General features: G+C 41.8%; 1 protein-coding gene across 1 annotated transcript in view; it reads right to left on the bottom strand.

Moving 5' to 3' along the window:
- Positions 1-11,131: 11,131 nt before the first annotated feature.
- LOC124776938 (zinc finger protein 252-like) overlaps positions 11,132-18,323 on the bottom strand; it is a 77,995-nt gene continuing 70,803 nt past the window's right edge. Inside the window, exon 7 of the mRNA XM_047252159.1 lies at positions 11,132-12,298. Within this exon, the coding sequence (XP_047108115.1) occupies positions 11,387-12,298 (912 nt within the window). The 3' untranslated portion in view covers positions 11,132-11,386. The remainder of the gene's footprint in view (positions 12,299-18,323) is intronic.

The following is an 18,323-nucleotide window of genomic DNA, read 5'->3' as shown; positions in this document are numbered from 1 at the left end:
AGTGTTGAAGAAGAGTCAGGTCAAAAATTTTATCCATATTTTGCAGCTACAAATGTGACTTTTTTTCAATACACTGAAATTAAAAAATGCCTTCAGTTCACAAGCTTGTGCATATTTAATAAAACACAAAAATTTGTTACTGAAGGCATTTTTTAAATTCATACTTCAGGTTACAAAGTTTAAGAAGTTTCGCAAATAACAATATCCGATATTGGACTGTTATATCCAGTCACTCTTAAGCTCCATCTGCCTTTTTGTTGACTGTTGTTCATATCAACCGTGGGTAAAGCCATTTCTGGCTAGACTTCCATAGCATTGCAAGATGATGACAAGGACTGACTGAGGGACAGAATGTTGTTATTGTTGTTGTTGTTGTTGTTGTGGTCTTCAGTCCTGAGACTGGTTTGACGCAGCTCTCCGTGCTACTCTATCCTGTGCAAGCCTCTTAATCTCCCAGTACTTACCGCAACCTATATCCTTCTGAATCTGCTTACTGCATTCATCTCTTGGTCTCCCTTTACGATTTTTACCCTCCACGCTGCCCTCCAATACTAAATTGGTGATCCCTTGATGCCTCAGAACATGTCCTACCAACTGATCCCTTCTTCTACTCAAGTTGTGCCACAAACTTCTCTTCTCCCCAATCCTATTCAATACTTCCTCATTAGTTATATGATCTACCAATCTAATCTTCAGCATTCTTCTGTAGCACCACATTTCAAAAGCTTCCATTCTCTTCTTGTCTAAACTATTGATCATCCATGTTTCATTTCGATACATGGCTACACTCCATACAAATACTTTCAGAAATGACTTCCTGACACTTAAATCTATACTCGATGTTAACAAATTTCTCTTCTTCAGAAACGCTTTCCTTGCCATTGCCAGTCTACACTTTATATCCTCTCTACTGCGACCATCATCACTTATTTTGCTCCCCAAATAGCAAAACTCCTTTACTACTTTAAGTGTCTCATTTCCTAATGTAATTCCCTCAGCATCACCCGACTTAATTCGACTACATTCCATTATCCTCGTTTTGCTTTTGTTGATGTTCATCTTATACCGTCCTTTCAAGACACTGTCCATTCTGTTCAGCTGGTCTTCCAAGTCCTTTGCTGCCTCTGACAGAATTACAATGTCATTGGCGAACCTCAAAGTTTTTATTTCTTCTCCATGGATTTTAATACCTACTCCGAACTTTTCTTTTGTTTCCTTCACTGCTTGCTCGATATACAGATTGAATAACATCGGGGATAGGCTGCAGCCCTGTCTCACTCCCTTCCCAACCACTGCTTCCCTTTCATGCCCCTCGATTCTTATAACTGCCATTTGGTTTCTATACAAATTGTAAATAGCCTTTCGCTCCCTGTATTTTACCCCTGCCACCTTCAGAATTTGGAAGAGAGTATTCCAGTCAACATTGTCAAAAGCTTTCTCTAAGTCTACAAATGCTAGAAACGTAGGTTTGCCCTTCCTTAATCTAGCTTCTAAGATGAGTCGTAGGGTCAGTATTTCCTCACGTGTTCCAACATTTCTACGGAATCCAAACTAATCTTCCCCGAGGTCAGCTTCTACCAGTTTTTCCATTTGTCTGTAAAGAATTCGCGTTAGTAGTTTGCAGCTGTGACTTATTAAACTGATAGTTCGGTAATTTTCACATCTGTCAACACCTGCTTTCTTTGGGATTGGAATTAATATATTCTTCTTAAAGTCTGAAGGTATTTCGCCTGTTTCATACATCTTGCTCACCAGATGGTAGAGTTTTGTCAGGACCGGCTCTCCCAAGGCCGTCAGTAGTTCCAATGGAATGTTGTCTACTCCGGGGGCCTTGTTTCGACTTAGGTCTTTCAGTGCTCTGTCAAACTCTTCACGCAGTATCGTATCTCCCATTTCATATTCATCTACATCCTCTTCCACTTCCATAATATTGTCCTCAAGTACATCACCCTTGTATAGACCTTCCATACACTTCTTCCACCTCTCTGCTTTCCCTTCTTTGCTTAGAACTGGGTTTCCATCTGAGCTCTTGATGTTCATGCAAGTGGTTCTCTTATCTCCAAAGGCCTCTTTAATTTTCCTGTAGGCAGTGTCTATCTTACCCCTAGTGAGATAAGCCTCTACATCCTTACATTTGTCTTCTAGCCATCCCTGCTTAGCCATTTTGCACTTCCTGTCAATCTCATTTTTGAGACGTTTGTATTCCTTTTTGCCTGCTTCATTTACTGCATTTTTATATTTTCTCCTTTCATCAATTAAATTCAATATATCTTCTGTTACCCAAGGATTTCTACTAGTCCTCGTCTTTTTACCTACTTGATCCTCTGCTGCCTTCACTACTTCATCCCTCAAAGCTACCTATTCTTCTTCTACTGTATTTCTTTCCCCCATTCCTGTCAATTGTTCCCGTATGCTCTCCCTGAAACTCTGTACAACCTCTGGTTCTTTCAGTGCAGTCCAGACTTCGATCCCAAGGCATCAACATACACCAAGCAATCTTCCTTACATCCCTACAATCTTTGAAGACGTGTAGTGTGAGTGCAATGCATGTGTTTATTTCACAACCATATGCTTATGTGAATGTGTTGTGCAAATATAGATTGCAGCTATTACACAGAGTACGCAAATATAACTGAAACTTATTCTGCAGTTCACCACTAGATATGATTTGTATTACACCCACTGTTTTACTCTGGTGTTTAGAACTAATTAACCATGTTTACTGCAATTCTAATTTTGGAAATGACAATGTGTTCCATTAATGCTATATTAACAGTATTGCATACAACAGGTGTTTTGTTTGAACCATGATCAGACATGGAAGTTTCAACAGATAATGCTAAACTTGTACTTAAATACAATTTGAGATTTAACAACAACTTAAGAAGCAAATTGATTTAATTTGCTCATAAAAAGATAATGATATAGTTTTGGAAATAGGAATGTCTTGTTATAACAACTGGACCATTATCAAAATGGAGGTAGAAGCCACATTTGCTGGTTATGAACAAAATACTAGGTGTTATTTTAAACCCTTTACCACACAAAATATGGATTATGCACAAATATGCCTGGTTTTATTTTGGAGGAACTACCTTTTGTAGTGTATTTGGTGCTTTAACCACCCATGATCTGTTGCACATTAAAGACAAAATTTTACTTTTGAACAACAGTCCAGCATAAATTCAATTAACATCTCTAATGAAACATAAAAAAAGGAAAATCTAGGATGGATTAATGACAGTATTATGAAAAGGATAGATTGAGTTGCAGACAACCACAACAAAAAGACTGCTAAACAAGTGAGCTTTAGACCAAGAAGCCTCCCTCTACTGAGACTAGCCAAAGACAGAGGTCATGTGTGAGAATTGCATTTGCTTGTGTGTGTGTGGGGGGGGGGGGGGGGGGCATGTGCATGCACGTGCAAGTTTTTTGGACAGAAGTTAATTTGTTTAGCAGTCTTTTTGTTGTGCCTGACTGCGACTCAACATTTCCACTATGTGGCTATTAGCAGTATATCCTTTTCATAATATTATCTCTAATGAAATAATTATATTAAGGAATATCCAAAGAACCATTACTAGCCACATAGTTTTTATTGAAGATATTGTGAAGCAATTCATTACAGATTTCAACATAATTCGTGCTGAGATGAATGCTACAATTTGTGAGTTGTTAGAAGGCCTGTCTGCTGAGACTGCTCAGTTAGATTTTCAACATTCTGTTGTTAAGAATTACTGACAGTCTATCAAATGCTAGAACTGATGCTTTTATTTTAAGTACAGCTCTAGAAAGTAGTTCTATGATTGTTTAAGCAGTGTACTATTGCAACAAGACCATGTACTATTGCAACAAGATCAATTCTTACAGATCCTACTATTAATTGAATGTAAGTTAGATGCAATATCTACTACGATTTACCCTGTTAATTCTTATAATTTATCAGCTTACTACAAATTAGCTAAAATATACTTTTTAATTATGGAAGATGAATTAATTGTTATTCCTACATCAACACACAGTTTTGAAATGCACAAGATTGATACCCTGTCATGTGGCAAGAGGCTGGCATTCATGTCATGTATCAGCTAAATGATTATTTACTGTAGGTATTTTTTATCTCTGAATGAGCATGATCTGTATATACGTAAACATAGTCATAAGTCAATTTGCTCAGAATCAGAAATATTCTTAGATAGTAGCATGTACAGCTGAGAGACAAAGTTATTTATGAATAATCCTCTGAGAGATGATTGCCCTAGGAATTTAATGCACCTGTATCAACAACTTCTTAAACAATGGTCTGAAGGTATAATTTACTCTGTCCATTATAATTGTCTGGGCTGTTGTGCCGTGGTCAGTTGATGAATTCTGTGTCAATTCCCAACGTTTCGTCTCCGACTGCGGGAGACATCTTCAAGCGGGTCCATAGCTCGATGGAAGGTCCAACACGCCCACTGGCTCGCTACTGACTGCCGCTAAATTCCGTGTCCGCGCGCTCCCGCGCCGCGGCGTGATGTCACGTGTTTTGAAAACGTCAGTGCAATTGGTCGCTGTCTGTCGCCGTTGCCATCACCCAGTAGTGGATGGGTGGTACACATCTTCTTTAACACCAGCATCCATATACCATTTAATTTCACACCCTCCTCCTTTCGACTGAAATTATTGGGGTGTTTAGCGATTTCGATTCCCTCCCTGTAGAGACTTTCGTAATATCCGCTTGTGGCCACTAGTACTTGCTTCTCCTCGAAATGAATATTGTGGTTCCCTGGCTGGAAAGCATGCTCCGCAACAGCTGATCGTTCCGTTTCTCCTCTTCTATAATTGCCCTTGTGCTCTTCCAAACGTTTAGAAACAGTTCTTTCTTTGAAAGAGCACAAGGGCAATTATAGAAGAGGAGAAACGGAACAATCAGCTGCTGTGGAGCATGCTTTCCAGCCAGGGAACCACAATATTCGTTTCAAGGAGACGCAAGTACTAGCGGCCACAAGCGGATATTACAAAAGGCTCTACAGGGAGGCAATCGAAATCGCTAAACACCCTAATAATTTCAATCGAAAGGAGGAGGGCGTGAAATTAAATGGTATATGGATGCCGGTGTTAAAGAAGATGTGTACCACCCGTCCACTACTGGGTGATGGCAACGGTGATCGACGGCGATGGACAGCGTCCAATTGCACTGACGTTTTCAAAACACATGACGTCACGCCGCGGTACGGGAGCGCGCGGACACGGAATTTAGCGGCAGTCAGTAGCGAGCCAGTGGGTGTGTTGGACCTTCCATTGAGCTACGGACCCCCTTGAAGATATCTCCCGCAGTCGGAGACAAAACGTTGGGAATCAACACAGAATTCATCAACTGACCACGGCATAACAGCCCGGATAATTATAATGGACATGATATTTCCGGCCGTGAAAGTCTACATTTTAGTATAATTTACTCTTTCAATTCAATTTGTGACATTACAGCCTTTATCACTGCGATTTTTAACGTGTAAAAGTTTTTTTTTCTGTATTCGCGTCAGTATGTGCGAACTTTTAACATATACCAATGAATGTTGTAACCAGATATCTTTGCCGCGCTCCTGAAAAGCGCAGAATATCACGATAGCTATAAACTGTTATACGCTGCTATCGATCAGTAAAAAAAAAAAAACGATGCACCTATGTTTCAAAAATAACAATTGCCAATTTTTACTTCTGCAGGGAGCCGCGCCGCTGTCTAGCTGTTCTGTGAATGTGTTGCGAGTCGGACGCAAAAGTATTGTGCTCCATACTGATATAATCATTTTATTGTAAAGTTAATAGTTTAAGTGATTAAAAATATATGTAGCCACAAACAAGCGAGAATGTATATCGTGAAAAATTCGCTCCACCGCCACAATGGGTGGCCATGTTAATGTAAGTTTCCGTTTCATAATATAATACTTGAAGCCTTGAAGTTTATTTAATTTCAAAGAAAATCTCTCAACCTTATTTTCATTAATTATACTTGTGATAATCTTTTCTGTTTAAAAGATTTATGCAGTTTATGATCCAGCGTGTGTTCTGTCGAAACAGGAGGCTGTCGTGACGACATCGTTATAGTATTTATTCCAAGTTCTTTCAGTTCCGTTTATATGTTCGTACAAATCCAATTAGTTGGTCCCTTAGGTTTCTTTCATGTAACTTGCGTCTGTTTTCTCTGCGCGATCTTCCCCCGAAAAAAAATTTCTGTTCATTTTTTAGTAATTTTCGATATCGCGAATGAGAAAAGACAGCCGCCTCCTGCTCCGAACGGAACACCACGACTTTTCTAACGTCGGAGAGTACCGCACGAATTTTCCGCTAAAAGGTAATAGAATTTCTTAAAGCTGGATCAATTACACATGTTGCTGCTGTTCTCCGACAAATCTGGTGTGATTAATAGTAATTTATTCTGTCACGACAAAAAGAAACAATTTTATTTTTACCAAAGCAAAAAAGCTTTCAATTAAATTACTAAAAAATCATACCAGAAATTCTAAATATCACCTTAACATTTATAATATCTGGTACACATGAAGTACCTTTCATACTCAAATGGTAATGGTTAATTGTGATTTTTCATGTGATCTGTTTGATATGCCATCTGTATAAGAAACTGTAATGACTACTAACAATGTTTGAACTTCAAGCAAGCAACAAATTGTATTAAATCTGTCAAATCTTCAAGTAATATTAATACATACTTAACTGTCAGTATTGCGTTCTAGCTACTTTTAGTAATTTGTCTTGTGTCTACAGCATGTCATGTATCACATTGTGATTTTAAAGGCCTGTCTTCAGTACCAATCATGACAATAAATGTTGCAATGCCTTCAGATGTTACAACTGGAGAAACCAATTCATAATGCCCGAGTGGTTGTCTGGGGGGAGGGTGGGGGCGTGATGCTTATGAGCTGGCACTGTCTTGGAATGCTAAATACTATTATGTGTCAACATACGCTTGTGGCAAGTACCTCCACACACACATTGAAAGTCGAGTCATATCACTGGCTGCCTGCTTGGACAAAAATGTTTTTAACTTGTGTGGTTTCTGTTATAACCTTTAATCCTAATAAATTGCGTGGATATACAAAAGTAGAAACACTAGCGGGTTACAGCGGTAGCGACGGCGGCGGCAGCAACACGCCCGGAAGATCGGCAGCAGCGACAGGACTGGCTTCTCGGGCTGGTGGAGACGAAAGAAGGGGCGGTGGCACCGGCGTGGCCACCACTCGTGGGCGCATCTGGTCGTAATGGCGAACAACCATGCCATCGTCCGTACGTATTTCACAAAGCCGGCGGCCGCAAAGAGCCTGGACCACCCCTGGAATCCATTTAGGGCGAGATCCATACCCCCGTGCCCACACGTCGGCACCCACCGGGTATTTTCCCGCACTAGGGGACACAGTACAAGGCCTGACAGGGTGAAGCAGGTGCAATAGAGTGCGCGGTTGGCGGCCATGCAAAAGTTCAGCAGGGCTGCGATCACCCAGAGGCGTGAAGCGATAAGAACTCAGAAATTGCAACAGAGCGTCATCTGTGGAAAAATCATTAAGGAATTTTTTCATTTGGCTTTTGAAAGTGCGGACAAGGCGCTCGACCTCCCCATTCGATTGCGGACGGAAGGGCGGTACTGTAACATGATGAATCCCTTGTCCAGTACAAAAATCACGGAAGGCCTGCGAAGAGAACTGAGGGCCATTGTCCGTGACAATCGTGGATGGAAGACCTTCTAGCGCAAAGATTTTGGACAAAGCCAGCGTCGTCGCCGCAGTGGTGGGCGATGGACATCGAACAATGAACGGAAACTTCGAGAAGGCGTCAATCAACAGTAGCCAATAAGTGCCGAGGAAGGGGCCGGCAAAGTCAGCGTGCACCCGTTCCCACGGCTGCGCCGGATCAGGCCACGGAGAGGGCAGAGTACGAGGCGCAGCCAGTTGTTGAACACACTGATCACACGCAGCGACCATGTGGGCGATGTCCGAATCAATACCGGGCCAATAAACGTGCCTGCGGGCCAGGGACTTAGTCAGAGAAATCCCCCAATGGCCCCCATGCAATAGTTTGAGAACATCTTTGCGAAGAGAGGCGGGCACCACAACCCGTGGAGATGCGCCATCCGTGGCCAGAAGAACAACACCCTCACGAACAGACGAAGGCGCAAGGCATGGTAGTTGCGAAGGGGATCCGATGCCCGGCCCTTGGTCCTGTTCGGCCAACCCCGCTGAACAAAACCGATCACCTGACGCTGGAACGGGTCCCGCGCAGTAGCCGACGCGACCTGCGAACCTGTAAGTGGAAAACCCTCGACCGCACGACGTTCTTCCTCATCAATGTGGAAACAGAGTAGTTCATCTCGATCGAAAACCGGGTCAGGGCCCATCGGCAAACACGACAACGCGTCAGCGTTGGCGTGCTGGGCCGTGGGGCGATAGTGAGTCTCATAGTGAAAACGAGACAAGTATAAGGCCCAACGTGCAGGCGGTGAGCTGCCTTATCCGGAAGCGACGCCGAGGGCTGAACAGAGAGACCAGCGGCTTGTGGTCGGTGATGAGGTGAAACTTAGAACCATACAAAAAAACGCTGAACTTTTTTAGAGCATAAATGATAGCGAGCGCCTCCTTTTCGATTTGAGAGTAACGCCGTTGGGCATCGTTGAGGGTCTTGGAAGCGTAGGCGATGGGTCGTTCCGACCCATCCACATACCGATGGGCGAGAACAGCCCCTAGGCCATACTGTGACGCGTCAGTCGCCAGAACCAAGTGCTGACCCGGACGGAATGTGGCAAGACAAGGCGCCGACTGCAAATGAGCCTTCAGGCGGACAAAAGCCTGCTCACACTCGGCGGACCAACAGAAAGGAATGTTTTTGCGTAACAGCTGATGCAGAGGATGAGCCACCGCCGCCGCGGAGGGAATGAATTTGTGATAATAAGCAACCTTGCCTAGAAACGCCTGAAGTTCTTTGACCGTAGACGGCCGGGGTAGAGTGGTAATGGCCGCAACGTGCTGTCGTAGAGGACGTATACCCTCACGAGACAAGTGGAAACCAAGATACACAATGGAGGGTTGGAAGAACTGTGACTTGTCCAGATTGCACTTCAACCCAGCTGAATGCAGAACTCGAAACAGTGAACGCAAATTGCGAAGGTGCTCCTCAGTGGAGGCCCCGTGACAACAATGTCATCCAGGTAGTTGATGCAGCCGGGAACGGAAGCCGTGAGCTGTTCCATAAACCGCTGAAAAATGGCCGGCGCGCTAGCGGCGCCAAATGGTAACCGCTGGTACTGATACAACCCACAAGGAGTGTTGATGACGAGAAATTCCTTGGAAGATGCATCCAACGGCAACTGATGGTACGCCTCCGATAAGTCAAGTTTGTAGATTTCGCGTAACTGGAGACAAGGGAGGGGAGCCAACTCCAAATACGTGCGAGAATTAATGAGAGTTACTGCAGAGCCAGTGTCCACTTGTATGCGAATGTCTTTATCCAGAACACGAACAGTAACAAACAACTTATTCGTTTGAGAAAGCACACAGTTAACGTCCATGTCCGATGCCTCGTCCTCGTCGACAGGAACTTTAGGGGACTGACACACAGAAGCAATGTGGCCTTTTTTCCTACATGAATTACACGTGGCCCAACGTTTTGGACACGCGGCCCTTTCATGCTGTACGAAACAACGTGGACAAGAAGGAAAGGCGGAACGAACCTGCTTCTGTGGTTGCTGTTTTCGCCGCGAGCGTGGCGGCCCAACGCGACGTTGTTGACGCGAGTGCACCGCCGCCACATCGTCGTTTCCATGTGAAACAGGCAAATTGTCCGCGTCGAAAGTGGTTTGCACAGCGCCTACATCACACCACGCGTCTATTTGCGCACCAGCAGCGTGAGACACTTCAAACGATTGAGCGATGCTGAGAACTTCCGACAACGACGGGTTTGGCAATTGTAAGGCACGTTGCCGAACTTCTTTATCAGGAGCAAGCCGTAAAATAGCGTCCCTAACCATTGAATCAGCATAAGACTCATGATGAGTGTCCGTGACAAACTGACATTTCCGACTCAGACCGTGTAGTTCCGCCGCCCAAGCCCGGTAAGATTGATGGAGCTGTTTACGACACCGGTAGAACGCCACGCGGGCGGCAACAACATGGGTGTTTTTTCGGTAATGGTTAGACAAAAGTCACACATTTCTTGGAAGGACAGAGAGGCAGGTTCCCGCAGAGGGGCTAACTGAGATAGCAGCTGATAGATCCGTGGGGAAATCCAAGAGAGAAATAACGACTTACACATAGGAGCGTCGACAACGCCGAAAGCCAAGAAGTGTTGCCGCAAACGCTTCTCATAATCCTCCCAGTCTTCAGCGGCCTCGTCATAAGGAGGGAACAGAGGCGGAGAAGAGGAAGACGGACGATGAGTAAGCGACGTCGACAACGCCTGAATAGCAGCCGTCAGCTGTGTTTGTTGTTCAATTAGCGCTTGCATAAGCTGTTCCATGTCTGCCCCGACACGAACACACAAATCCACAACGCAGGAAAAAATATCCGACCTCGTCGCCAAAAAGTGTTATAACCTTTAATCCTAATAAATTGCGTGGATATACAAAAGTAGAAACACTAGCGGGTTACATGTTACTAACTCCGTATCTGTCATTCGACTGCCGTGCCGTGACATGCGGCCGGCACCGTTCACAGCCAGGTGGCGCTCTCGCGCTCGGCCGAGCTGCGGAGCGCCTCTATCGCCGTGTTCGCGTACTAATGTAGCGGCACTTTTGAATGTCGTGGCACTGTCACAACAGTTTCGATGCGAAATATGTCTTTTCTGGCTCAAAATGGAGTCTTGACAAATCCAAATAATCCAGTACTAGATTGTCAGACACAGTTGTGACACATGAGCATTTGCGTATTTCTGTACCTCACTGAGCCAGTGTCTCCATAGTCCTGACAAGTAGTGTGTGAAGTCAGCTGAGTGTACAAATCCATACCCCCTCATATCAAATGGAATAAGAGCCACAATCCATACTGGAAAGAATGACAATTTCCCAACATGCAATAGGAATAATTACATCATGAGATAGCTTCCAGATAAATATTTATATCACCACCACAACCAAATTACTTGTGAATTACACATCTATTTTTTTTCTTTTATTTTTCCTCAACTGTTCCTACCCATAGACATTCAACATAACACAGTTCCAAATAAGTAGCATTACTTAAAATGTTGTTTTTCAAAAAGTAAACCAGCAACATATTTAATGGCACTTACTATGAATGCTCTTTATTCCTAAACAATGCAAGAGAACACTGTCACACATATTTCAGAACATGTAAGTGATAAAAACATGTAGTTATCATAACAAATAAAAAGACACTATACTTTATATATCTGTGTCATAAAACAGATTAAGAGATTCTTCATTCAAAGTTAACATTTGCTGTGGAGGCGACATACAGTTTGATGCTTCATGAGTTCCTGAATCACTTTCTTGAGTAAATTTTGACTGTGAAACTGCAGCACCACAAGTATTACCAATATACACACCTGACTTATTTCCTAAATCAGGATTTTCTGACTTACAGCTTGTTAAAATATTTTGTTTATCATTAGGAAGATACATAGATTCAGCACTAGTGTTAAATACTACTGGAATATTCAGTGTGAATGGATCATTGTTTTCATGAAATACTCCTGGGTTCTTGGAAGCATCAGATTGTGACAGAGATGACATAACTATATTTAACATATCTGATGATTTAGAGGAAGGACATCCTTTAATATGGGATATATTGTGTATGTTTTTTAGCTTGGTGCTATACATTTTAGTAGCAGTAGTGTTAGCAGTCTTACTTTGATTTACAAAATTAGTATCTTTTTCATCCTTGCATATTTCTTCATAAAAAATTTCGTCATTACCCATAGTTTTATTAACTGGACTATATTTCAATGGATAACTTCTTGTAACAGTTTCATCATTAGAGTCTTTCTGAACCTGTTGTAGCTTTGTATCACATAAACCAACTATCTGTGGAATATGCAAAGATTCTAGACCTGTATCCTTTGTCTGTGATTTTTCAACTTCTCTCGTTATCCAAAGTATGGGAGAAGAATCTACCATAACATCATGCGACAATGCAGACTGAACGTGACTGTTCGTCAGAATGATATAGTCATTATTTTGTTGCTTCTTGACCAGCTGTGTCTCTTTGCTCCAAGTGTGGTGCTTTTCTAATACACTGCATCCTTCTTTAACATTTGCAGCCAATACACCATTTGTGACAATGTGTTTTTCCTGAAACAGAAAAAAGATCTATTAATGTTTTCATTGCACAATCAGACGAGCATCAAAAGTGTCCACTTAATAATTTTACTAGACAGTAACAGGACTGCTTATAAATATGGCAAAGATTTTTCAGAACAAATCTGAAACAGTGATGATGTGGTAATACAGGCCAGCACTTTGCACTCCTGTTGCTCTTGAAATCAAGCACAGTAGCATAAAACGTGAACATGCCCCCCCCCCTTCTCTCTCTCTCTCTCTCTCTCTCTCTCTCTCTCTCTCTCTCTCGCACTGTAGCCTGACTGGGATGGAAGAATGGTTGATGTGGAAGAAATGAGAAAGGGAGAGGTTAGAGCTTAGGAAACAAAGGGGCAACAGAGCAGAGGAGAAACCTTGAAAACTGCACTAGAATGTTGCTCACAAAGATACAGAAGCAAGGGAAGGTGGGAGGAGAAGGGCAGCACAGAAGACTCCAGGGTGGCAGCTGAGATCCTTACTTCACAGCACTTACGGATAATGTGACGACGTCGCAATTTGCTTCAGTAAATACATTTTTGTGTTTCCATGACTTTATCCAATCACTAGTTCCTGGAAATACCAAGCAGACAGATCCATAGGCCTTCAGACCATACACTTGGCTCAAAGATGTTTATGCGTGTGAGCACATACTCCCCACTGAACTCCATTTGTCTTCATTTTCTGGAAAATGTTCCCAATATTTTTGGTTCTTCCATTTTCTGAAGCCATCACACTGGGCAAGGATCTTCCTCAAGATATTTTGCTTACAACACACTACTTTCTTGTCATCTATCTTTTTGATATTTAAGATCTCAAGTTCCTCACAGATCAATACATCTAAAATTCCATTATATACCTTTAGTTTTGCTCAAGATAGCACAAGAAGTTATTATCTGTTTCAAGGTTTTTGTGGCTGTTGAAGCATGTGCCCTGAAAACTATAAAGCTCCCAACCCAATAAAATCTAAAATACAAGACTTGCAGTAGAGAACTGCATTGTTACTGTTACCCTGGAGAAAGAGAAAGAGAAGAGAGAGAGAGAGAGAGAGAGAGAGAGAGAGAGAGGAGGGGGGAGGAAGAAGGGGTGGGGGACTGATTACAGAAGCACTGATGGACCATGAGATCTGTTGGAAAGTCAGCTTCCACTTTTGTGATCTGAAAATCTGGGATGATGTGGAATGATGCAAGTGGCACAGGTGGAGCATTCACAGAAGTTGATAAAGTTGTACTGTGCAACATGGCCCACCACTGCATAACTGAGATGCCCTTAGTCACAATTTGGTGGTGCACATTTGATTTGTGGTCATGTACACATAACAAATTATGCCATAATTGATAGTGAACTAGCCATACGACATGGCTGAACACTAGAGGTGGAAGGAGGAGGAGGAGGAGGCAGAAGGGAGGGGTGGGGTGCTGCATGTTACAGATTTTTGTACTTAGTTCTTTGACATGGGTATGACTTGTGGTGCAAGAGTTGGAGTGATTTAATAAGATAATGACGGTGAAGCAGAATGTTTGATGGTAGGCAGGGCATCATCATTTTGGGAGAGGTACAAAAAAGTTCTTGATGTGAATAACACACCTATTTTATTTTTTTTAAATATGTGCGGGTAAACTACCACAAACAGCATAGTGAACGCATTATTGTGGCCAAGATTGACATGAAGCCCACGCCTACCACAGTAGTACAAGTTTATATGCGAACTATCTCTGCAGATGACGAAGAGATTGATGAAATGTATGATGAGATAAAAGAAATTATTCAGATAGTGAAGGGAGACAAAAATTTAATTGTCATGGGTGACTGGAATTCGACAGTAGGAAAAGGAAGCGAAGGAAACGTAGTAGGTGAGTATGGAATGGTGCTAAGAAATGAAAAAGGAAGCCACCTGGTAGAATTCTGCACAGAGCATAACTTAATCATAGCTAACACTTGGTTCAAGAATCACGAAAGAAGGTTGTATACATGGAAGAAGCCTTGAGATACTGGAAGGTTTCAGATAGATTATTTAATGGTAAGACAGAGATTTAGGAACCAGGTTTTAAATTGTAAGACATTTCCAGGGGCAGATGTGGACTCTGACCACAATATATTGGTTATGAACTGTAGATTAAAACTGATGAAACTGCAAAAAGGTGGGAATTTAACAAGATGGCACCTGGATAAACTGACGAAACTGGAGTTTGTAGAGTGTTTCAGGGAGAGCATTAGGGAACGATTGACAAGAATGGGGGAAAGAAATACAATAGAAGAAGAATGGGTAGCTTTCAGAGATGAAATAGTGAAGGCAGTAGAGGATGAAGTAGGTAAAACGACAAGGGATAGTAGAAATCCTTGGGTAACAGAAGATATATTGAATTTAATTGGTGAAAGGAGAAAATATAAAAATGCAGTAAACGAAGCAGGCAAAAAGGAATATAAATGTCTCAAAAATAAGATCAACAGGAAGTGCAAAATGGCTAAGCAGGGATGGCTAGAAGACAAATATAAGGATGTAGAGGCATATATCACTAGGGGTAAGATAGATACTGCCTACAGGGCAATTAGAGAGACCTTTGGAGAAAAGAAAACCACTTGTATGAATATCAAGAGCTCGGATTACAACCCAGTTCTAAGCAAAGAAGAGAAAGCAGGAAGGTGGAAGGAGTATACTGAGGGTCTATACAAGGGCGATGTACTTGAGAACAATATTATAAAAATGGAAAAGGATGTAGATGAAGATGAAATGGGAGATATTCCATTAGAACTACTGAGCCTTGGGGAAGCCAGCCCTGACAAAACTCTATCATCTGGTGAGCAAGACATATGAGACATGCTTCAAGAAGAATACAAGCCCTCAGGGAAGATCAGCTTGGATTCCGTAGAAATGTTGGAACATGTGAGGAAATACTGAACCTATGACTTACCTTAGAAGATAGATTAAGGAAACCTACATTTCTAGCATTTGTAGACTTAGAGAAAGCTTTTGACAATGTTGACTGGAATACTCTCTTTCAAATTCTGAAGGTGACTGGAATACTCTCTTTCAAATTCTGAAGGTGGCAGGGGTAAAATACAGGGAGCGAAAGACTATTTACAATTTGTACATAAACCAGATGGCAGTTATAAGAGTCGAGGGACATGAAAGAGAAGCAGTGGTTGGGAAGGGAATGAGACAGGGTTGTAGCCTCTCCCCGATGTTATTCAATCTGTATATTGAGCAACCAGTAAAGGAAACAAAAGAAAAATTCGGAGTAGGAATTAATATCCATGGAGAAGAAATAAATACTTTGAGGTTTGCCAATGACACTGTAATTTTGTCAGAGGCAGCAAAGGACCTGGATGAGCAGTTGAAGGGAATGGACAGTGTCTTGAAAGGAGGATACAAGATGAATATCAACAAAAGCAAATCGAGGATAATGGAATGTAGTTGAATTAACTTGGGTGATACTGAGGGAATTAGATTAGGAAATGAGACACTTAAAAGTAGTAAATGAGGTTTGCTATTTGGGGAACAAAATAACTGATGATGGTCGAAATAGAGAGGATATAAAATGTATACTGGCAATGGCAAGGAAAGCATTTCTGAAGAAGAGAAATTTGTTAACATCCAGTATAGATTTAAGAGTCAGGAAGTTGTTTTTGAAAGTACCTGTATGGATTGTGGCCATGTATGGAGTTAAACATGGACGATAAATAGTTTAGACAAGAAGAGAACAGAAGCTTTCGAAATGTGGTGCTACAGAAGAATGCTGAAGATTAGATGGGTAGATCACATAACTAACGAGGAGATACTGAATAGAATTGGGGAGAAGAGAAATTTGCAGCGCAATTTAACTTGAACAAGGGATCGGTTGGTAGGACATGTTCTGAGGCATCAAGGGATCACCAATTTAGTAATGGAGGGCAGTGTGGAGGGTAAAAATCATAGTGGGAGACCAAGAGATGAATACACTAAGCATATTCAGAAGGATGTGGGTTGCAGTAGGTAGTGTGAGATGAAGAAGTTTGCACAGGATAGAGTAGCATGGAGAGCGGCATCAAACCAGTCTCTGGACTGAAGACCACAACAACAACAACAAATATGTTTTGTCAGAAATTGTAAGGAGACACCTGAAGCACATATGGTGCTTTCTTGTACCACTCCGCCTCCCCACCTCTGCTCTGGTGATCATGATGGCCATGGGACAGGACCTCCCTTACAATCCAACGATGAGGGTGTGTGTCATTCAAGTGTTCGTGGACATTAACATCAAAATAGGCTGGTGTACTGTCATGTTGAAAGCAGATTCTTTCGGGGACAACAATAATTACAGTCTCCAAGAACTGTGGCAGCATATCTCACAGGAACAGCATGTAACATTGACCAGTCACACATGGAAGCAACAAATAGGTCCTATTTAGGTGATCTTGGTCAATGCCCACCCGTACGTTCCATAACACAATAAATATGGATTTCCAACTGTTGGTTTCCTATCTCAATATACTCGGTTGTGCACCCACTATCGCTTGTTTCAATTTTACTCAAGGCGAGCAACTTAAATCACTTAATGAAAGCAAGTCTTCCTGTCTTGATCTTCTACTAATCAGGTTGCTTCCAGAGTATGCAGATGAAATAGCTCAATTTTTAGCATTCATACATGCCCATGCTCTAGACAAAAGATCTGTACCTAAAGACTGGAAAGTTGTGAAGGTTACACCAACACACAAGAAAGGAAACAGAAGCAATCCGCTGAATTACAGACTCACATCACTGTCATCAACTTATAGCAGTATTCTGAACACACAGTGTGTTCCAACATAATGAAGTACCTCGACGAAAACAACCTATTGACATACAACTAACATTAATTCAGAAAATATCATTCTCGTGAAACACAACCACCACTTCATTCATGTTATGCAATGATTATAAACAATAGGGGTCTCCAGTTCATTCCATATTTCTATATTTCCTGACGGCTTTTGACACTATTCCCCATAAGTGGATTCTAATCAAACTGTGTACCAATAGAGTATCATCTCAGCTGTGTGACTGAATTCATGATTTCCTGCCAGAAAGGCCACAGTTCATAGTAATGAATGGGTAGTCATCAAGTGAAACGAAATTTATATCTGTGGTTCCCCAAGGAAGTGTTATTTGCCCTCTGCTGCTCTGAATCTACATAAGTGATTTAGGAGACAATACGAGCAGCCCTCTTAGATTGTTTGCAGAAAATGCTGTTGCTTACCCTCTAGTAAAGTCATCAGAACAAAACATGTAAGGTAATCCACATGAGTACTAAAAAAGTTCCATAAAATTTTGTTCACATGGTAAATAACACAAGTTTAAAGACTGTCGATTCAGTTAAACATTTGGGGATTATAATTCCGAACACCTTAAATTGAAACCATCACATTGATAATGTTCTGTGGAAGGTGAATTGATGACCGTATTTTAAAAGCAGAGCATTTAGAAGATGCAACAGACCTACTAAATAAAATGCCTACATTATACTTATCCATCCGCTTCTGGAGTATTGCTGTTTAGCATGGGATTGGTACCAGGTAAGATTTATGGAGGACATCAAAAAAGTTCAAAGTACGGCATCTTATCTTGTGTTGTCACAATTAGGAGGGAGAATGTGACAGATGACATATGCAAGTGGAGGAGGTGATCAATCATTAAAACAAAAGGCATTTTTGATTGCAGTGATATCTTTTCACAAAATTACAATCACGAACTTTCTCCTCCAAATGCCAAAACACTTTGTTGACTCCCACTTACATCGGGAGGAATAACTATTATGATAAAAGAAGAGGAATCCAAACTCTCACAGAAATATTTAGATGTTCATTTTCCCCACATGCTATTTGAGAGAGGAATGGTTGAGAGAGTGTCTGAGCACTTTCTGCCAAATGCTAAAATGTGAATTGCAGAGAAATCATGTAGATTATCCATTTCAATGACAGATGTCTGGCTGGTGCTGGGATGGAAACACAGCTGAAGATAGAGACTAATGTCGATTATCTATAGCGGGTAAACGCTAATGACAAA

The sequence above is a fragment of the Schistocerca piceifrons genome, chromosome 2 (genome assembly GCF_021461385.2).
Source record: "Schistocerca piceifrons isolate TAMUIC-IGC-003096 chromosome 2, iqSchPice1.1, whole genome shotgun sequence".
NCBI classification, from domain to species: Eukaryota; Metazoa; Arthropoda; class Insecta; order Orthoptera; family Acrididae; genus Schistocerca; species Schistocerca piceifrons.
The sequence above is the reverse complement of the archived record's forward strand: the minus strand, read 5'-3'. Positions and strand labels throughout refer to the sequence as shown.